This window comes from Plectropomus leopardus, chromosome 14, assembly GCF_008729295.1.
Source record: "Plectropomus leopardus isolate mb chromosome 14, YSFRI_Pleo_2.0, whole genome shotgun sequence".
NCBI classification, from domain to species: Eukaryota; Metazoa; Chordata; class Actinopteri; order Perciformes; family Serranidae; genus Plectropomus; species Plectropomus leopardus.
The window spans coordinates 7,812,082-7,830,721 of record NC_056476.1 but is presented as its reverse complement, the minus strand read 5'-3'; the positions used below and the strand labels follow the sequence as shown (position 1 = coordinate 7,830,721).

General features: G+C 38.5%; 1 protein-coding gene across 1 annotated transcript; it reads left to right on the top strand.

Moving 5' to 3' along the window:
* Positions 1 to 15,739: 15,739 nt before the first annotated feature.
* Positions 15,740 to 16,864, top strand: nkx2.9 (NK2 transcription factor related, locus 9 (Drosophila)). Its single transcript, XM_042501502.1, has 2 exons — positions 15,740 to 15,896; positions 16,299 to 16,864. Exons 1-2 carry the CDS (start codon positions 15,740 to 15,742, stop codon positions 16,862 to 16,864), a joined length of 723 nt encoding a protein of 240 aa, XP_042357436.1.
* The last annotated feature ends 1,776 nt before the right edge of the window (positions 16,865 to 18,640 follow it).

Sequence of the window (18,640 nt, the reverse complement as noted above, 5' to 3'; positions counted from 1 at the left end):
ACCACTTGCAAGCAATAAGAAAGATTTGTTGCCCCCCGACACAAGAAACAAACACACGCCATAATTTTGCGCCTTCACTCTCTCTCTCTCTCCCCGTTTTGACACATGCTTTGGGTTTTCTCGTGTAATATTTTAAAAAAGCCACGGCGCATGACTGACCTTCATCTCCGCACAACCTAAAAGGATCAACGTGCATGTAAACATCAAACGGTGCTCCTGTACAGCCGCGCAATTAGGAATATTGTTGAAAACCTCTGCTGACATTAAACACCGGAGCGGCTGTGAGGGGCCAAAATGTACACAAAGTAGTCCTCAGTATATGTGGGCTGGATACTGGAGGGTGGACGTATATGCCTACATTTTTTGTTTAGTTTTCTCACCTTTTCAGGGTGGCATAAATCTCTGAAACTGTCCAGATTACAGCGTGCGGCTTGAATACTAATACAAGTCAGCAGATTGGGTTTTTAAGGATGCGTATTTTTATGCATTTTTTGGAGATATTTTTGTTTATATGACGCGTTATTTGCACTGGGTGTCTTAGTTTACTGTCCTATTTTTTTTTTAAATTCACCACCGCCTATGCCCCCACTTGCCCACCCTGCTCGGCTCCCAGGCCACTAATGCGTCAAGGATAATGTTTACGTTGGGAAACGTGCTCAACTTGTTTCCATTGAGGTTCCTCTGGTGGCTGAAATAACAAAAGGTCAGTGGTGAGGGATCAAAGGTCTCCGCAAACAGCTTCAGTTTTTTTTTTAGACTAAACGGACACCTGAACTTCCTCTTTTTTCCCCCGTGATATAATAGATGATAGTCCACCTGATGACGCACTGCGCTGCAGCCACATTACCGGGATTCATGCGCGTTTATTAATGAGAACACACAACAAATGAAAAATATGAACTTTATATGGTTGAGAAAATAATTGCATTTTGTAAAAAAAAAAAAAAAAATCAGACTAATTATGTAATTATTACACTCACTAGAATTATTATTATTATTATTATTATTATTATTATTATTATTATTATGCGTTAGCATTTAAAACGCGTCGCCATGCTTTGTTAATAATGATATCCAGACTCTACATGGCTATCGCATGCCTGCACAGCTCACGAGCCCAAACTCGCCCGTGTCGAATTGAATTGTTCAAACCGTCTGTGAAGGCAACGCATCACTTGACAGACAAATTGTGTAACGATGGACTCAAAGCTTCGACTGAAGCTCTCTGCAGGAGACAGTACAGGCCGACATCTCACACTGTTTCTGTGGATTTGGCAGCAGCTTTAACCTCCTGTGCATATTCTGCTGTGGGCCTTTAAATAATAATACTAATCATATTTGCTGCAGAAGTTATGAGATTAAAATCCGCATTTGTACTTTTATTTTGAAAGTACGTCTTTGGCAAAATCCTGCAGGATGTAGGCTGTGATGGATCTCGGATTTGTAGTACAAACATGAATAGTAGAACTTGTGTTTCCGGTGCTTTATGTGCAAAAAATAGCAACGCAGATCTACATCACACAATCCCACTGTGCCTTCATGATCTCTAATTTAATGCATGAGGGATATTTTGTAAATAATATCATATCCTGAAACGTGAGTTTGTTGTACTTTCTCCAGTTTGTTTGCAACAAAGTGACCTATAGCCTCTAACACGCGTTTCTACATCAGGGTTTTACTTTTTAATTTATCTCTTCTCGAAAAAGTCACATTTTATGCGCACAAACACGTCAAACTACATATTTAAAATTGCATTACAAGAAATTGTTAACTTATTTTATGCAATTAAAGTCGTCAAGATGCGAGGTGTTTTGGATTAGTTTAGATAATTAAGCTTTATTTGTCATTGCACAGTATGCACAACCAAATGCAGTTTAGCATTTAACCAGAAGTGCAAAACTCAGTGCAGTGCAGAGTAATAAATCATATGAGTGAATGTGCATGCGCTAGTATGAAAAGCGTGAATATAGGATATGTATGAATCAAAAATAGCAAATTATTTGTATCATGTTAAACATAATTATTTTAATAATGACAAAATATTTGTTGATTATAAAATGTTCGTTTTGTTATTCGTCTCTGTTGTTTACAGATGTATTCCTTTATTTACCCTTAGTGGAATCCGTTCAGCAAACAGCTCTGCTTCCAGCTGGATCGCGCAGTTACACTGTGCTGACCGATCCTGTACCTGTTTATAAATCACAGCCTTCTTTCATGTGAAAGTGTTTGCTTTGCTCATAATTGATTTCACGGGCAGAGAGGGTCCTTATTGACTCAAGATGATGGAGGAAGCGTGAAGGCCTGAGATATTTTTGTGCTACATCTTTATGCTTTTTTTTTTTCTTGTTGCTTTTTTTTCTTGTAGATTTCTATCATTGAGGCGCTGTTGGTCCCAAATAATAGAGAGATTGAGAAGATGCACACAAACAGGATGAAGCCATCATTACTTCAGACTGGCTGCAGGTAAATATGAAAGCTACACATCTTTAAAATGTAAATAATTTGTTAAAACATGCATCTTTTTTCTTGCACTTTGTCTTCATAACCTTTTCTTTTATGTCAGAGTTAACCAACTTTTTTATTAAGAATTAAAAAAACACAGTCTGGTCCTGCCACATTGCTAAATATCCAGGATTATAAATCATATAGCTGTTTGTGTTTCTGCGCAGATTAGATCAAAGTTACTGTGCCAAAAACATCCAAGTGACTCTGTTTCCATCTACATACAGTTATAAACAGCTATAAACTGTGATGAAACCGCCACTCCCACCTCAACTATCTTCTTCATGTGTCAGCAAAATATCTTAACCACCTTTTGTTTTTAATTTCCAAATTTTCCAACAAGTGAAGACTTGAAGAACTTTTTTTGTTGTCACCAATGAGACTGTTTCAGTGCAGCTCTAGATATGGAAAAAAAAAGAAGTTAATATTACCTGTTGTGTTTTCTGAGGCTGGGACTTTTTCCACATCATGTAAGATAAGAAACAGGCTGCAGGATTTCGATTAAATCTAATCGAAAAAGTGTAAAAGAACAGTCTGTATATATCTAAATATTTAACGGATCCATATGATCTTTTCTCCACTGTGGAGAGAAGTATGATCTTTGATGTTGTAGTAAATAAAAAAAAAAGATTAATTATTAAAAATAATTTTAAAATCAGACGAAAATCAGTAGCTTGTATCTTTTCCGATAGCGTCAAGTTTTTTTTTCTACCTCATTTAATTTATCTCAACCAAAATCTGTCTCATAATCGACGTATATTCTTCATTCAACCCTGAGACTTGAATCATTTCTACACCACCAGATACTGGATTAATGAACCATTCAAAATGATGAATAATGGCGTCCCAATCTTCCTCATCTGTTTGTAAAAAACGAAATAATTTCACGCGAAAGAATCGTGTCAGAATCACAACTTTAAACTGTGAGGATATTTATTTGATTTGTTGTTATGATGCGCGTTTATATTCAGCATGATGATGATGATGATGATGATGATGATGATGATGATGATGTGGACTCCGCTTCCTCCAGCATCCATCAGCCATCTTAATGTTTTACAAGCAGTTTAACGCGCGTGCGATTCGATTAATTAGAAGCAGGTCACACATATTATTCCTTCATTAGTTTGTTTTAAATAAACATTTCTTTTCGCGCTTCAGTCTCTTTGTCAGTCAGATTACATCCTCATCCTCATCTTCATCTTCCACGTCTGCAGGAGGCTGACATGAAGAAATAAACTGACACACTTGACAGCAAATCCAGCAAGTCCTGCAGTTCTTACCCCATCATCATGCAATCAAAGTGCATAAAAGGTCATAAATAATAAAACAGTTTCTGGGGTTATAATATATGCTGGCCTTATTGTATATAAAAAAAAGTTCACTTACTAAAAGTACCTAACTAAACATGACTGTGTGACTGTTGCTATTGAGTGAAACCAAATAAAGGGGAAAAACGTCAAAAATAATAAAAAAAAAAAAAAATCAGCTGGCCCAAACGACATGATGTACAAAAGTAAAATAAATAAATAAAATAAAATAAACGAGACTTCGTTGGCTTTTCAGTTCAGTCACAAAGCTGGACTTTCAAACGTTTCTCAGATGTCAGTTCGTGAAAAATGACATTTTTGATGCACGAAAACCACCGTTCAGCTCAAGTGCTAAATAATATAATATCAGTAATTCAAGGTTCAAGGTTTCTTTATTTGTAGCCAGGGTTAAATTTGTTATGGAAACGGGAAGTCAGCAATTCAGAACAAGACATCAAAGCATATATTCAAAGGGCATTGAAACAAAATACATTAAAACGAGTCTCAGAATAAGTATAAGAACCCCTGACAATTTGAGCTGTTATTGTTATAATTTGTATTTATTATTATTATTATTATTATTATTATTATTATTAATAATAATAATAATAATTATAATAATAATAATAATTATTATTACTATGTGATACATTTTTATAATAATTTTAGCAAACATAGAAAATAAAGTCTGCCATGACTTGTCATGAGTTGTCCGGTTAGGCTTCGCGACAGTAAGTATACCTGCGTTTGGCCCAAGAATTTGACATAGACCCAGAACACAATAATCACATCAACATCAAGGAAACTCCCCCCACACAAAAAATATTTATTATTATTATTATTATTATTATTTATTATTATATTTTTGTTTTTTTGTTGCTGTCATCACCGCGGTGCAGTGGCTATTTTCGATGCAGTGATTTTTTTGTCATAATCAGATCCATCCGCGTTACGTTTATTGCAGCCTGATATCATGCATGACTTTGTATCAGTGGGCCTAAACTTCAAAACACTATCGAGAGGAGAGAAAAGGCTAACGGAAAGTGATTGGCTGTAATTGGTCAACTGATTTCTTCCTCGTGTTCCAAAATGAATAAATAACTAAATACATTTTTTTTTAAAATAGTGCAGGACATATTTTCTTAAGCCGCTGGTGCAGCTCAGATTCTCCGTGGAGAAAAGCTGCAAAGCGTTGCAAAAAAATGTTCCCAGTTCCTGGTTTAATGTTCCCAGTATGATCCGCGGGAAATCCAAGTCACCACTAATAGGTTATTATGGGGACGTGCAGTGATTTCTAGTCTCGCGGAGGGGTTGGAGGTCTGTCATCTCATACTAACTGTCCCCAAACGGACTGACATCTGCAATAAGATACAACACGTGCGGAGAGTTATAGCGTGCGTACGTGTGTGTGTGTGTGTGTGTGTGTGTGTGTGTGTGTGTGTGTGTGTGTGTGTGTGTGTGTGTGTGTGTGTGTGTGTGTACGTGCGTGCGTGCGTGCGTGCGTGTGTTGCTTTCAAGGAGGAGGCCCAGCAGTTTGTCACCCAAAGAGCGCCACTAATCCGGGGTATCAAAGGGCGCAGAGAAATTGTGTGATACAAATAAGATAAGACTAAATTGGAGCTTTTACGCGCGCGTTTTAGGGAGAATGCCACCACTCGCGCGCCTTTAAAGCACCGCGCACTGATGACTCTAACCTTTGCAGCCCTCAGACGGCGGTGACACCATTAAAGTCCTTCTGCAGGTTAGCACTTCTCCCGGTAACTTAAGTGCGGCCTTAATGAGGACGAACGCGGGTTAACGACCTATGTAGTCGTGTTTCAGAGGCCAGGCGCGGGCTTCAGCAGAGAGGGACACAAAGAAACAATATTTACGACACTTTTAAGCATACATCACTTTGACATCTGTTCGTCTGGCACCTGGCATCCATTAGTATTAGATATTTCATTCCGCCCCAATTTGGAGCGCTCTTTGTCCCGCACCAAGGACAAAAAAATGGAGACTTGTACATTGAGTGCGCTTTTACGCGGCGTTTCCTTTGTGCAGAAAAGTGCAAATGGGGTGTTGATACAGACCACACCGCCGCGCTATGCCCTAAACTCGAGGAATCGTTGAGTCATACCTGGATTGGAGTTATATTAAATTTCCTCATCCATTAAGATCCCCGCATAAGCGCAGAAACATTCCTGCAATTAGTCAGTTTTGGGCTTACGAGCGTCAGGTTTTTACACAATGTTATTAGATTACAGAGTGCACTGAGTGTTCAATATCCTCATAAACAAACACAGAGTCAGATGTTTAATGTCAATGAGAAGTGTGTCACAGAGATATTGTTTGTTATTTAATTAGCCGCACCAGGAGAGCACGCGAATTGGAGATAAAACTGAAAGAAATTAGAACAACTCTTCATCTTTTTTAGTTGCGTGTGATGTAACTCTTTCTCCTTCATGAACAGTTTCACAGGATTAAAGCAGCACAGAGGCCTCCTCAAACACGATGACACTCCCAGCCTGGAAATGAGGTGAGGCTGATGCTTTTTATTGCAAAATCTAATAACATGTTAACTGAAGCAACACATGATGCCAGAAGAATCAGGTACAGTGAGTTGATTTTACTCCAAGAATGATAATAACAAGGGGGAACATTCAGTACTTGTTGAGCAACAGATGCTCCAGAAATCAGACATGTTCAGTTGTTTTCTGGCAGATAACTAGGAGGACACATTATCTTTTTTTCCTGGAGTCTTCTTGTGTGTCCCTGATGGTCAGACTGTCTGCAGAGGGTCATTGATGCTGCAGAGTCGGTGCCAAGACCAACTCTGACCAGACTGCATGTTTATTACAAAATACAGTGGCGCCATCTGGCGGACGTTTAGAAATCAACTCGTCTTCACTGAAAAACTAGTTTGTTTTTTTCCAGGATTATTCACTTATTAGCAGAGCTAGGAGAAGCACAATAATCCGTTAGAAAATACAACTCCTACATTCAACATTTAACCACAATTACTGCTACTAAAAAAAAATGTACTTGAATTGATTGATCGACTGATATGTTTATTTCAACCATGTTAATAAAACAAGAATAGCAAAAAAGAGTCAATATATATAAATATATATGTATATAGCATTAACCCTCTAATGCCAAATAAAATAGGAGAACAAAATAAAATATAAGCAAGAAAACTCCTGAATGCCCATTGGAGACATTTAGTGATGTTCGAAAGTACAGTAGGATTAAATGAATGCTCATCAGATCTTACCCACTTTTTTCAATTTATAATAAAAAGAAGATTCACAATTCATGCCCTAACATTCACCATACACACCTTGATCTAATCAAGTAAATATAATTAAGGGATATTTTAAAAAATTTCAGGGTAGGTTTCTATTAACACACAGTGTTGCTTCATTTGTAAATCAAATCTTTTCCAGATTGTAAAATGACAGAAAAATACATTTTCAGGCCATTTTTATGGAGAGCTGGATTTGTACCGTGCAAGGAAGGCCCCCAAAAAGGGACTCAACAAAAATCCAGGACTTTTTACTGACTTGTCACACTGTGGTACTTTTACTTAAATGAATTATGTCAAAACTCTTTCACCATTGATCACTTGTAAGGCAACTGGAAATGAAAGATTCTACTGATAATCACACTAATGATTGATTTGACATTGAGCTGCCTGTAGATTGAGCCTTATATGTTCATGTGCAGGTCTGGATGGTCATTTTCTCTTCTCTCAGCATCTATAGTGCCCTTAAGTAACATGCTGAACACAACCGCTGAGCACTACAGACATAAATGACCCTGTTTCACCCTCTCAGGATATATTCTCCCGCTCTTCCCTCAGTTACACAACAGGCTGCTGAGAATGAAGAGCAAGTGATCAGACAGACACTTGTGGGGAGTTTTCACACGTGTTTGCCAGAGATGATGTGAACTCCACCCACAGTTTGTGGTTGGCTGGAGAGGGCTGAAGGAGGGCTGATATGAGGTGCCTGTCTGTCAGTTTGAATGTGTGTCCTGCAGAGGGCAACCAAGTATCACACATGTCCAACAAGCTGGAGTTTGTGCTCAGAAGTAAAGGTTTTGTGCTCAGACAGAAAGAAACAACAAGGTTTTTTATTTCGTGTTTCAGGAAAGATTTGTGCAGCGACTGTTGGCACCATGATGATCACAGAGACTGATACCTGCATCCTGTGTTTCCACAGTGCATCTCAGATTGGAAAAGGACTGAAACAGGTGAGAACAGAAACTATTTTTTGATCAGAAACTATCCTATCTCCATACAGCCTCATGTCAAAGTCTGCAATGTATGAAAAGCAAAAATGTTGGTGAAAGAGTTTCTTTATTCTCCATTTACGCTTTCTCAGTGCTTTAGAACCACGTGTCCTAAACCTCTTCAGTACCAGTAGTCCTGCATGTTTCAGATCTCTGCCTGCTGCAGCACAGCTGAATTAAACTATCAGCTGTCAGCAGGCAGCTTCAGCAGTTCATAATGATTTAATCATTTCAGTCAGCTGTTGCAGCAATGAGAGATTCAAACATTCAGGACTAGTGGTACAGTAGGAGAAGTTTGAGAAAGGCTGCATTAGAACACACAAAAAATCTACTTTTTCTTACTTATTAAATGTTTGCAGATAGAAAAACAGGTAATTATGCTGTTTTGTCTTCTTGCTCGTGTTGTTTCTGTAAAAACTGTATTGATTGATGAGTAAATGAAACCTCTGTTGTAGAAATTCAACGCTGATGATCATCTGAGGTTCGGGAGCTGCAGATCTTCTGAAGATGCATGTAAGTGTGCTCACATTTCTTTACCTCAGTGCGTTATGTTGAAATTAAAGACAGTAGTGAGAACAGTGAGACTTCTTTTTGGCTGAAACCATAGGTGTAGTGCGTCACTAATACAGTCTGGAACTCTATTTTTTGGTCTTGTCATCAATAACAATAATAATAATAATAATAATATGAATAATAATGATAATAATGTTAGAAATAGCTTTGATAAGGGGGTGTAACTGTTACTATAATTAAATAAAATCTCCTGTTTTCCTTTATGTTAATGTTATTGTTGTGTTCTGGGTCAATGTCAAATTTTAAGGTCTTGGGTCCAGTTCAGGTATACTTATTATTGTTAGTGAAATATAATAATAATATAATAATATGCTCTTCATATTGCACCTTTCATACATGAAATGCAGCTAAAAGTGTGTCATGGAGAGATAAAAAGAGATACATGACAGCATAAAGAAGAAGAGGTTTCAATACTTGTGAAAGGCATCTGAATGCAGCACAAGAAAGATAATTCCACTACATATTCAACAATCAGACTCTGTGAGCGCCCTGAATTATGTGTATGCTGCTTTTATATAATTTTCTACAAGTATATGTGCACTTGTACTTATGTAAAAGGGCATGCGCAGATAATGGATGAATGTATTTGTTTTGTTTATTTTATACTGTTTTGCTGTGATTTGGGGCATTTGCAGTTGATGGATGAATGTTTGTTTAGCTGTAAAATTTTCATTGATATTTTATGTACAAGACAAGTCTCCCACTGTGACAATAAAGACATTTTTTTTACTTTCAAAGGTAACAACATCAGTCTGATATCATCAGCTAACTGGGACCTCTGACAACACCGATGGGCTGCGACGGTGGCAGGTCAAAAGTCAAAAGTAAGACGTTTTTTTATCATTTTGAGAGCCTCTCTTTACCTTTTGCGTCAGTTTTTTTCCACCTTAAGTAAATGTCGATATTTCATCACACTTTATCTGTCTAATTGCAGCAATGGCCGATCAATGCTAACTTTATTATATGCAATCAAGATAAAATATCACATACATAATGGATTTATTATTCATTATGTGCAGAAACTTGTGACTTTCACATCAGTTTATTTTCCTTGGTTTTTCTCTTAAATTCAAAACTAAGACATTCAAAATGTCTTTTTTTTTTGATAAACTGATCTGAAATTACACAAAATACAGAATCAAGGTTTGAAATGTAACAAACGCCTTACAGAAAAACCCAATTGAGCTTTTGACTTCACTAAAACAGATGAATAGTTCTCCAGAATATTAAATTATTTGAACGTCAAAGTCCCAAAATAATGGTTATGTTGATGTGGCCTTAACCAGTGTGTGACATGTGGTTTTTAGTACTTTGCTCTAAAACATGTTTAATTTCCATCGTGTCCGAACTTTTCCTTTTGATGTCCCACTCCTCCTCCTTTGTGGCTCATTTTATGAAAATCCCGTTAGTACACACTACGTTTTGTGTCTTAAAGCACCGTATAAACAAACCTGACGTTTTCTGACACACTTTCTCTGAGCAGCACACACACAGCTGCCACATGATCAAGCAGCGTCACAAGAGCCCAGTTTACTGCAGAGAGGCTGATGTGGCTGCCAACTAATTATCCCCCCGCAGCCCCTCTCCAAAATGCTAATGGTATTTACAGAACTGTTGAAGGGAGAGGACACCAGCGGCAGGTGCAGCTGCTGGAGCATCTCATGCTACACTGAGCCTCCATAACTGCAGCGAGGAGTAACAGAGGGGTCATTGTGGGTGTTTAGGTGACAGATAATCAGTCAGACGGAGATCAGATAAACATCCTGCGCTTTAGCTTTGTGTTTGGTTGGTCTAAAAACTGCAAGCTCACAGTTTGAGCCAACAAATAGTGTCCAGAACGGGATAACAAATGTCACGTATGGACACAGTGGTGACGTTGTGCATGTTTGGTTAAAGGAAATTGATATTGGATTTTAAGTATGTAAATTATGGAATGGTTTATTTATATAGCACTTCTCAAACAGTTGAGTCAATACTTCACAATAAAAGCAGTTAAGCAAACAGAACAGAAGAAGATATTTGCTTTTTCACTGCTAGTGTAACACTTTGTTTACTCGTCTTAAAGGAAAATTCACCAATTTTACACATCTAAGTCTGTTTCAGTGGTGGAAAACCAATAAGTACATTTACTCGAGTACTCCGATTGAGTATTTTGACTCTGTGCTGTTGCTACTTATACTAAAGCAAAAGACCTGAAAATTTATTTCACCTCTGGTCTGTTTAGATGTGTTGGTGACTTTTACTGTATATTTGGAAGAGTTGTGTAAAGACCTTTGTGGCTTCAGAGGGAGCCTCAAGTGATGTCACTTGAGGCCAAAGATGACAAGTTTGAAACATGAATGAAATTTAGGGGTGTTGAGTCAGAAAGACGTGTGCTTATTAGACTAATGTTGTGTGTGTCTCATCTTTGCCTGAGGCAGTGGCTCAAGGCTACATTAGCTGCTACTAGAACACAGCCAAGGGATCTTTTGGTAGTCAACATGCATTGTGGGTAACGTAGGCGCCAGGTTTATCTGGGCAGTGATATGGTTGGTGGAGTAATTTGGTAGAAAGAAAATAGTTCCCACATAAAACTGCTCACATCAAGGTCTGTGTGTTATCTTCAGTAAGCGGGTTGTGATTTCTGGAATTGCTGTTGAGTTTTTCCAAATGTATTTGTTTGGTGCTTTGAGGACCACAAGCCGATATAGTCCCATTATATTGGAGAGATGGCAGACATCTCTATGTCTGATATCTCCAACATCAGCAACTCACATCAAAACAATCTACAGTAATAAAAATGGCATGACAGGTAAAAGGAAAAGTGTGTACGTTTGATTTAGGGATTGAACTATCCCTCTAACATCAAGGTTTTATCTAGCTTTTGCTGCACTGCCACTTTGGCTTTGGAACAGTCTAAATCCTGTCTTGAAACACATTTTTATAGCTTTGTTTGTATAAAACAACTCTGTCATGTTACAACCACATTTGATGTGTGTTTATAGTACTCTTTTTGATTGTTTTTTTTAACTTCATCATGAATGGAGGTTATGTAACCTTTTTATAGTGGTCTGTATTTGTCTTTTATGCTGTCATGCATTGGAAAAAATGCTGTGCTTTTTGCTTTATGGGCTAAGAAAAAATATATAAATATAAAAGTGCAAAAAAAAATCTGCTATAAAAGCAAAGTAATTTAAGTGGATCTTGAGAAGTTTGAAAATATATCTCAATTGAAAAGAATGATCTAGTAAAAGTTGAATTATTAAGAATTTTGGGACGTCTAGGACAGTGAAGATGCGGATAGTTTTGAGACATTCAGTTAATGTGTGGACACGTCAGTCACAGTGCTTTGCCTGGTTGCTAAAGAGTAATGTTTGAGGACATGCAGTGTAAAAATACTCTGAATAATACTGTGTTCCTGATTTAGTTCAGGTTTAAGTTTAAATACATTTTTTCAAGCTCTAAACATTAAATCTCCTTCTCCATCATTGAAAAATAAATATCCAAACTTTTTTTTCATTCAAAAAGTTGAACTTCTTTCTAGACACATGTTGTGTCCTACTTTATTAAAAACCCATTCTCAGTGTTTACTGATGCTTTCAAGCCTCCTCATCACACTTGTGTAAGTTACTAAGAAATTTTGGCAAATTTGGATACAGTTAGAGAGAGGGAAGAAATACTGAGTGCAATACCTGTAGCTGCTGGTCATTTTTATTATTATGCAGGACGGCACTTCTTGAGTCCAGCCTCGTAACCACTTAAAGCCTTGAATTTTTCTTTTCTGCTAATTTTAACCCTTTGAACCCTGGAGCGACATCACTTTTCTTTCAGATGCCTTTCAGGAGTATTAGTTTTTACCAGAATTGGCTATCAAATAAGTTGTGATGTCACAAAGTCATAACACTACACATAAGTCTTAATCTCAGATTTAATGAGCACAGAAAAACTTTTCCTTGTTATTGATGAATGTGTAAAAAACCCTCAAATATAAACTCTGCACAAGTACATTATTCTGCACACTGAAGCTCAAACATCCAACAATAAGCGAAACACATTTTTGGAGAGATGAGAGGCTTAAATAACTAAGATTGTATATATAATTTTAATTTTGGAGTAAATCTCTTAAATTACAGTTTTGTAGTTGATCAGTCTGCAAAATGCCCACTGAGGTCTAAAATGTTAAAACTATCAGTTCAGCTGCTTAATCCAGAACCCTGAGAGAAAAATCTCCATTTGTCTGAGGAAGGGATTGGGGATGGAGAGCTGAACAACAGAGTAAATATTTGGCAGTGGAGAGCTCTTGGAGCTGCAGAGGACCCTCTCTGGCTGAAGCCCGCGGGTGTTAAATAGATTAAGTGGCTGCTGTGTCATTGTGGACACAGAAATTCCCACTCTTTGGACATGACTTCTCTTTGCCTTTGCGTGTTTTTGCTCTCCAATCGAGTGGCTTCTGTAAACTATCCACTCCAGCAAACCCTGTGGTACTGTAATCCGCTGCTGTTTGTCAACCGCTGGGAGGCTGCTGTGTACACAAACACATGATGTTGGAGGCGGAAGTCAGTTCTCTCACTTTTCGGTGCAAATGTCATCTTAAAAGTTGTTTAATAGTGTTTGTTTTGCTAGGAAACGTGTGCGTAATGTGCGTAAAAACGGGAGATAAATGTTGATTTCGCAGCGTTTTGGGCTGATAATACAGGTCACCGACTTTGCTGAACTCTGAAACCCTAAAAGGAATTTAATACGTCCTGAATCACACATGTAATATTGCTGCGGACTATAGACTAGGCGGCAGTGGACGCGTAGCAGTAGATAGTGTCCCAGATCCTATTCAGCTCCATTCAAAACCATGACAACACGGAACAAGCTCGGATTTATCCTGCAAAGTTAAAGGACATTGTGCCGGGGCGTCAATCAGGCATTATTGCGGGACTGAACAAATGCAAAATCTTGACTGGAACAAATGCTTCCAACGGGTCTCGGACGCGGGGCTACATTTTCCCCTTTTGTTCCCCTCCTCTGGTTGGCATGTATTTGTGTTCCCTCTCGTCCGACCACCCAGGACGACAGGGGAGGCATGTCCACCACCACCTCCACCACCACTCTCATCCCCGGCCTCATGCACCGCGCTCAAGTGGCTAAGGGCCGATATCAATATCAAATACTGGGGGGAAAGCCCCCCCACATAAGGCTGGATTCACGCTTTGCATTTAATGCGTTTTATACGCGACAAAAAGAGTCAAATATCAGCTTGTAGGCACGTTTGAAAATCAAATTAAAGCGATAAAATCAATAATAAACAATGAATTAGAAGCCAAAGTCTTTCCTCTTAGTTTTGCGCGTGAAGCATGATGGATCATCGATCATTTATCTTGATTATCAATTAATAAAATCTCGTCAGAAGTCATCAGTCAGTGTTCCAATTTATCAGAGGCTGTATGTTTGGGGGTTTTGTTTAGACATAAAAAAGTATTTATTGCGCATTTACTTTTCCTCTGCAGCAAGTATTATTTTGTTTTTATAACACTTCACTTTAACACCCTTATGTAACATTTATACACCTTTAATGAATATTTATAGCACAAATATAATCACAAAGTATCCTATGAAGGTATTTTTTTATTTTCCACGTTGTTATTCTGCATTAATAATGAAATTATTATTATGTAGTTTTACAGCTTTATTTTTTGTAATATCATATAATATCTGTTATTTATTTCTGTATTTATTTATTTATTTGTTTAGTTATTGCGTTTATACACCAGCCTCACTTCTGGGTTCCCACAAAAGGGGTCAAAGCTGATGACAGATGCAGTAATTAACACTAAGAATACACATTAGTATACTTATACATACACTTAAAACAACATGATTTTTTTTAGAAACCATTTAGGGACTGTTTATTACTTAAAAGTAGGGAGGGCGTGGTCGAAAAGGGGGAAGCTCTGGGGAGGGAAATGTTTATTTGGCTTTATTTAGAGTGACATTCAACTCTAAATTGTTGTATTTTGTATTTATTTTAAATACCCTCGGAAATCCCAAAGCGGTGAGTAGGTTTTAAATGTATGTTTTCTTGAAAAATCTCCGCAGTCATACCATTTATGACAGATAGAAACTGCGAAATATCATGCCCCTGTCACTGAGGGAAGCAAGTAAAAATATTTTTAACTCCTAGGAGGGTCATGATATATGAAATCAATCAATCAATCAAAGTCAAACCCCAGCAACCCCACAACTCTGATAAATAAAGTACAGTCCCTTAGTAGATTAAAGAAGTTTTCATATGCACAGTAAAAACACAGTGAACACACTATGAAATTCTTAATTGTGGTCTCACGCATAATAATAATAAAATCAGAGTAAAAGTTAGATTTAAAAAATAAAATAAGCAGAAACAAAGAACTAAGTTAAAAACGTGAGTTTCAAAGTAAAAAAGAAAACGTTTAAGTTTGTCCATTTTGAATGTGTCATATCATCATAAATCACCCAGAAAACTCAAGAGGAAAGAATTTCCCCTTCCCCAAATATGTCAGAGGAATTTCCTCCACCATCCATAAAACTTCTCACGCTTGCAATTAATGCGCCTCTAATGGCCGTATTAGTTAAACCAACTTGCAGCCATCACGCTAATTGCTCACTTTGTATGCAAATGTTGGACACGTTTGTTTGGGCGAGAACAGGGGGGAGGCGGGGAGGAGGAGGGGGGAGTTTGATGATGGGACGGACTCTGTTGTCAGTTGCCACCCAAGACGTGATTCAGCTCCAACAATCACCATTATCTGTCCCCCAGTTTGACGATACGCGACGAATCTGTAATGATGACGAGTGTTTCCTTCGCTCATTGTTGATTTTTTTCTTTACTCGCCGCACCTACCGTCATTGGGTGACAGCACTCCAGCCATTCAGGTACTCAGCGGCAGGAGGAGGCTTTATAAGCGGAGCAGCCCTTGTGTTTGCATCTTTTGGAGTGCTGTTTGTGTAAACACTGAGCTCAGCGCGCACTGAGCTGCTGTTTGGACAGCGCGTAAAGTGGATCCGCAGCGTTTATTCCTTCCTCTTTGGATACTTACTTTACGCATAACAAACCCTCCGGATTGCACGCGATGGCCGCCCCGACCAAGTTCAGTTTTTCTGTCAGGAGCATCCTGGATTTGCCCGAGCAGGATGTGGAGGCAGCGCCGCGGTCCTCCCCACTTTACTCCTCCTGCTCCTCCAGCTCTCCGTACAGCTCCTGGATGGACGACCGGAGTCCCTGCATGTGTGAGTGCACTTTTATAACTGTGGCAGGTTGATGATGCTGAATTTGTTGGATGCAGTTTATCTAAATACCTCTAATCTATCCACCAACCCAAGAAATATTGCTATTTTTATTTATTTTAACAGCTTTATTTAGAAATCATGAGGAACATTTATCTGCATAGTTAGATTTGTTTTTTTGTTTTTTAAAATTTTAATATATTTATTTTGATAGATGGATAGAACAGCAGAATAGAATTTGATAGAACAGAATCAGATAGATAGATAGAAATAGTTCAAATGCGTAAAATCACATTATTTCTATTGCATATACAATCACATAATTTCTGTTAGCATGGGGAAATGCTTAAAATCATGTTTTTTTCTGTATGCATTTTGTCTAATCTGCATTATTTATCCCCTCAGCTTCTGACGAAGGCAGCCTCGAGGCCTCCCCGGACTCCACCAAACCCGATGACTCATCCCCGGACTCTGAGCCCGACAAGACGAAGAAGAGCAAGAAGCGGCGAGTGTTGTTCTCCAAAGCGCAGACTCTGGAGCTGGAGAGGCGCTTCCGGCAGCAGCGCTACCTGTCCGGCCCGGAGAGGGAGCAGCTCGCCCGGCTGCTCAGCCTGACCCCGACCCAGGTCAAGATCTGGTTCCAGAACCACCGCTACAAGATGAAGAGGGGCCGGGCGGAGGGCGCGCTGCAGGAGGAGATCCCGCAGCCTCCGGTGCTGCGCCGGGTCGTCGTTCCGATCCTGGTCCGGGACGGGAAACCTTTTCACACCTGTTTAATCGACACAGAGAAAGCAGCCTGTTTACCTCCTCATCAAACGGTCCCCTTTCCCTTACCGTACCCGGCTCTGCAGCATCCGGTCCCCATCACTCTCCCTCCGCGGTACCAGCAGCACTTTCCCTCCGCGGCGGCCTCCAGGTTCGCCTGGAGAGACTTTTGGAGCGACTCGGTCCACTTTAACTCTTTCAAGTGAAAGCCTCATTTTAATGCACAAACTCATTTAGAATTGCATCAAATGTTTTCTGAATGTTTTGCAAATTTTCGAGCAACTTAAACATTTAGATTTTCACTATAGACTGAAGGAATATTTTGCACATTTTTATTTTGATATTTTACTATTTTTAAAATATTTTGTCATACACGGGCTTACTGGTGTAGCCTGTAGATTTTTAATTATCCAGTGAGATAATGTATTATGTGAAGCTGTTAATATTTGTATAAATAACTTTTGTTGAAGAAAGATAGGCTTTAGGCAGTGATAGAAGTGGCAATAAAGCCACCATTAGCCTGAATGTTTGAAGGAAAAAATAATGTTATTTGTTGTCTTTAAGGAGACTTTCTTTAAAGGTTTTAACTGTTTAAACTGTTTCTTTTTGTGAACGAATTTATTAATAAAGTTTCTCATATTTTGTATGATACATTTTCTTGTTTAATGTGCTTTCTTTTGCAAGATCAGTCTCCTAAAAAAGTGTATAATCTGCACCTGTTTACAGATGCACAAACATTACTAATATATTCTTATATATTTATATTACTTATATATTTATCAATGAAAATGTAGTAAGTTTACATTCTCATCCTCTCCAGATATATTCAATTAAGGCTCTAAAATTTTTCAAATGATATTTTGTCTAAAATGTATTTAATTTGCAGAATGTGAAAAATGCAGGTCATGACAGGGGCCTGGAGGCTTTTACAATGTTTAAAAAAAGAACCTAATTATGCACCCAAAAGCTGAGCAAACATCACTTCTAAAAAAAGGACTGGATTTTAATAAGCATAAGAATACCCAGTAAACATTACAGCCTCTTTCACTGCAGCACCCTGTTGTCGTCTGGGCCGCTTCTCACTTTTACACAATTAACTTTTGTTATTCTGAGGCAAGTGGGATAAATACGGCTGTTACACTCAGGCTACTGGAAGTTTAAAGAGGATATGGTTATTTTTTAAGTGCAACAGGCTTTGAATAGGGGTAGATGATCAACTTTTTTTCAAGCTCTAATCCATAATATTTGAACAGTTGCAGCTGAGGAGCAAGATGCATGTTTAGCACAGAAAATGCAAGGAAAATAGGCATTTTTGTGGCTGTTTTTGGCTGTTTTGTACAAGAAGCAGCAGATTTTACCAAGTTATTGAGTGATTATTTTATTGACAGTTATTTAAGTTGTTGAAAACAGTGTAATCACCTTCTGTGAGCACGAATGTAAAGAAAATCTGTCTCTAATGTTGGTCATCACACACTCAACGTTAGAAATACTTTCAGACTGGTCCATCTTTGCTCTCATTTCAGTGTTTCGTGATGAAAAATATGCCTCAGTGTTTAAAATCATGTCAGTATTTCATCAGTGACGAGGGGGGTCTTCTGCTTTCACGCCCCCTATAATGTTGTTTGCTCGTCCTGTGACCCTGCAGCCCATCGTCCCTGTCACCTGGTCCTTTGTCCCCCTCGCTGGGGCCACCTTGTATCACATATGGAGGGGACTGGCCGAAACCCTCAGCTTGCTGCATCTCCCCTTAAACACTCTTTTTGTCTGCGTGTCTCCCCGTGAATGGACCATTGTCCCTTGCCCAAAAGAGACCGAGACAAAATCTTTAGTGTTTCAATTCCCGTGATGTTTAATCAGTCCCTGCGACAAATTTATGAGGTTTAACTGCACAATGGTGTTTTAGAGCATCTTGGGGTTTAAGGGTGACAAAGACAGGCTTTTAGAGGTTGCCATTGGTTTTTTAAGTTGGTCAGAGGAATTGT

Coding starts and splice junctions, on each gene's coding strand:
- nkx2.9 (XM_042501502.1), top strand. CDS start 15,740: ATGGCCGCCCCGACCAAGTTCAGTTTTTCTGTCAGGAGCATCCTGGAT. Junction 15,897..16,298: donor CGACCGGAGTCCCTGCATGT/GTGAGTGCACTT, acceptor TTATCCCCTCAG/CTTCTGACGAAGGCAGCCTC.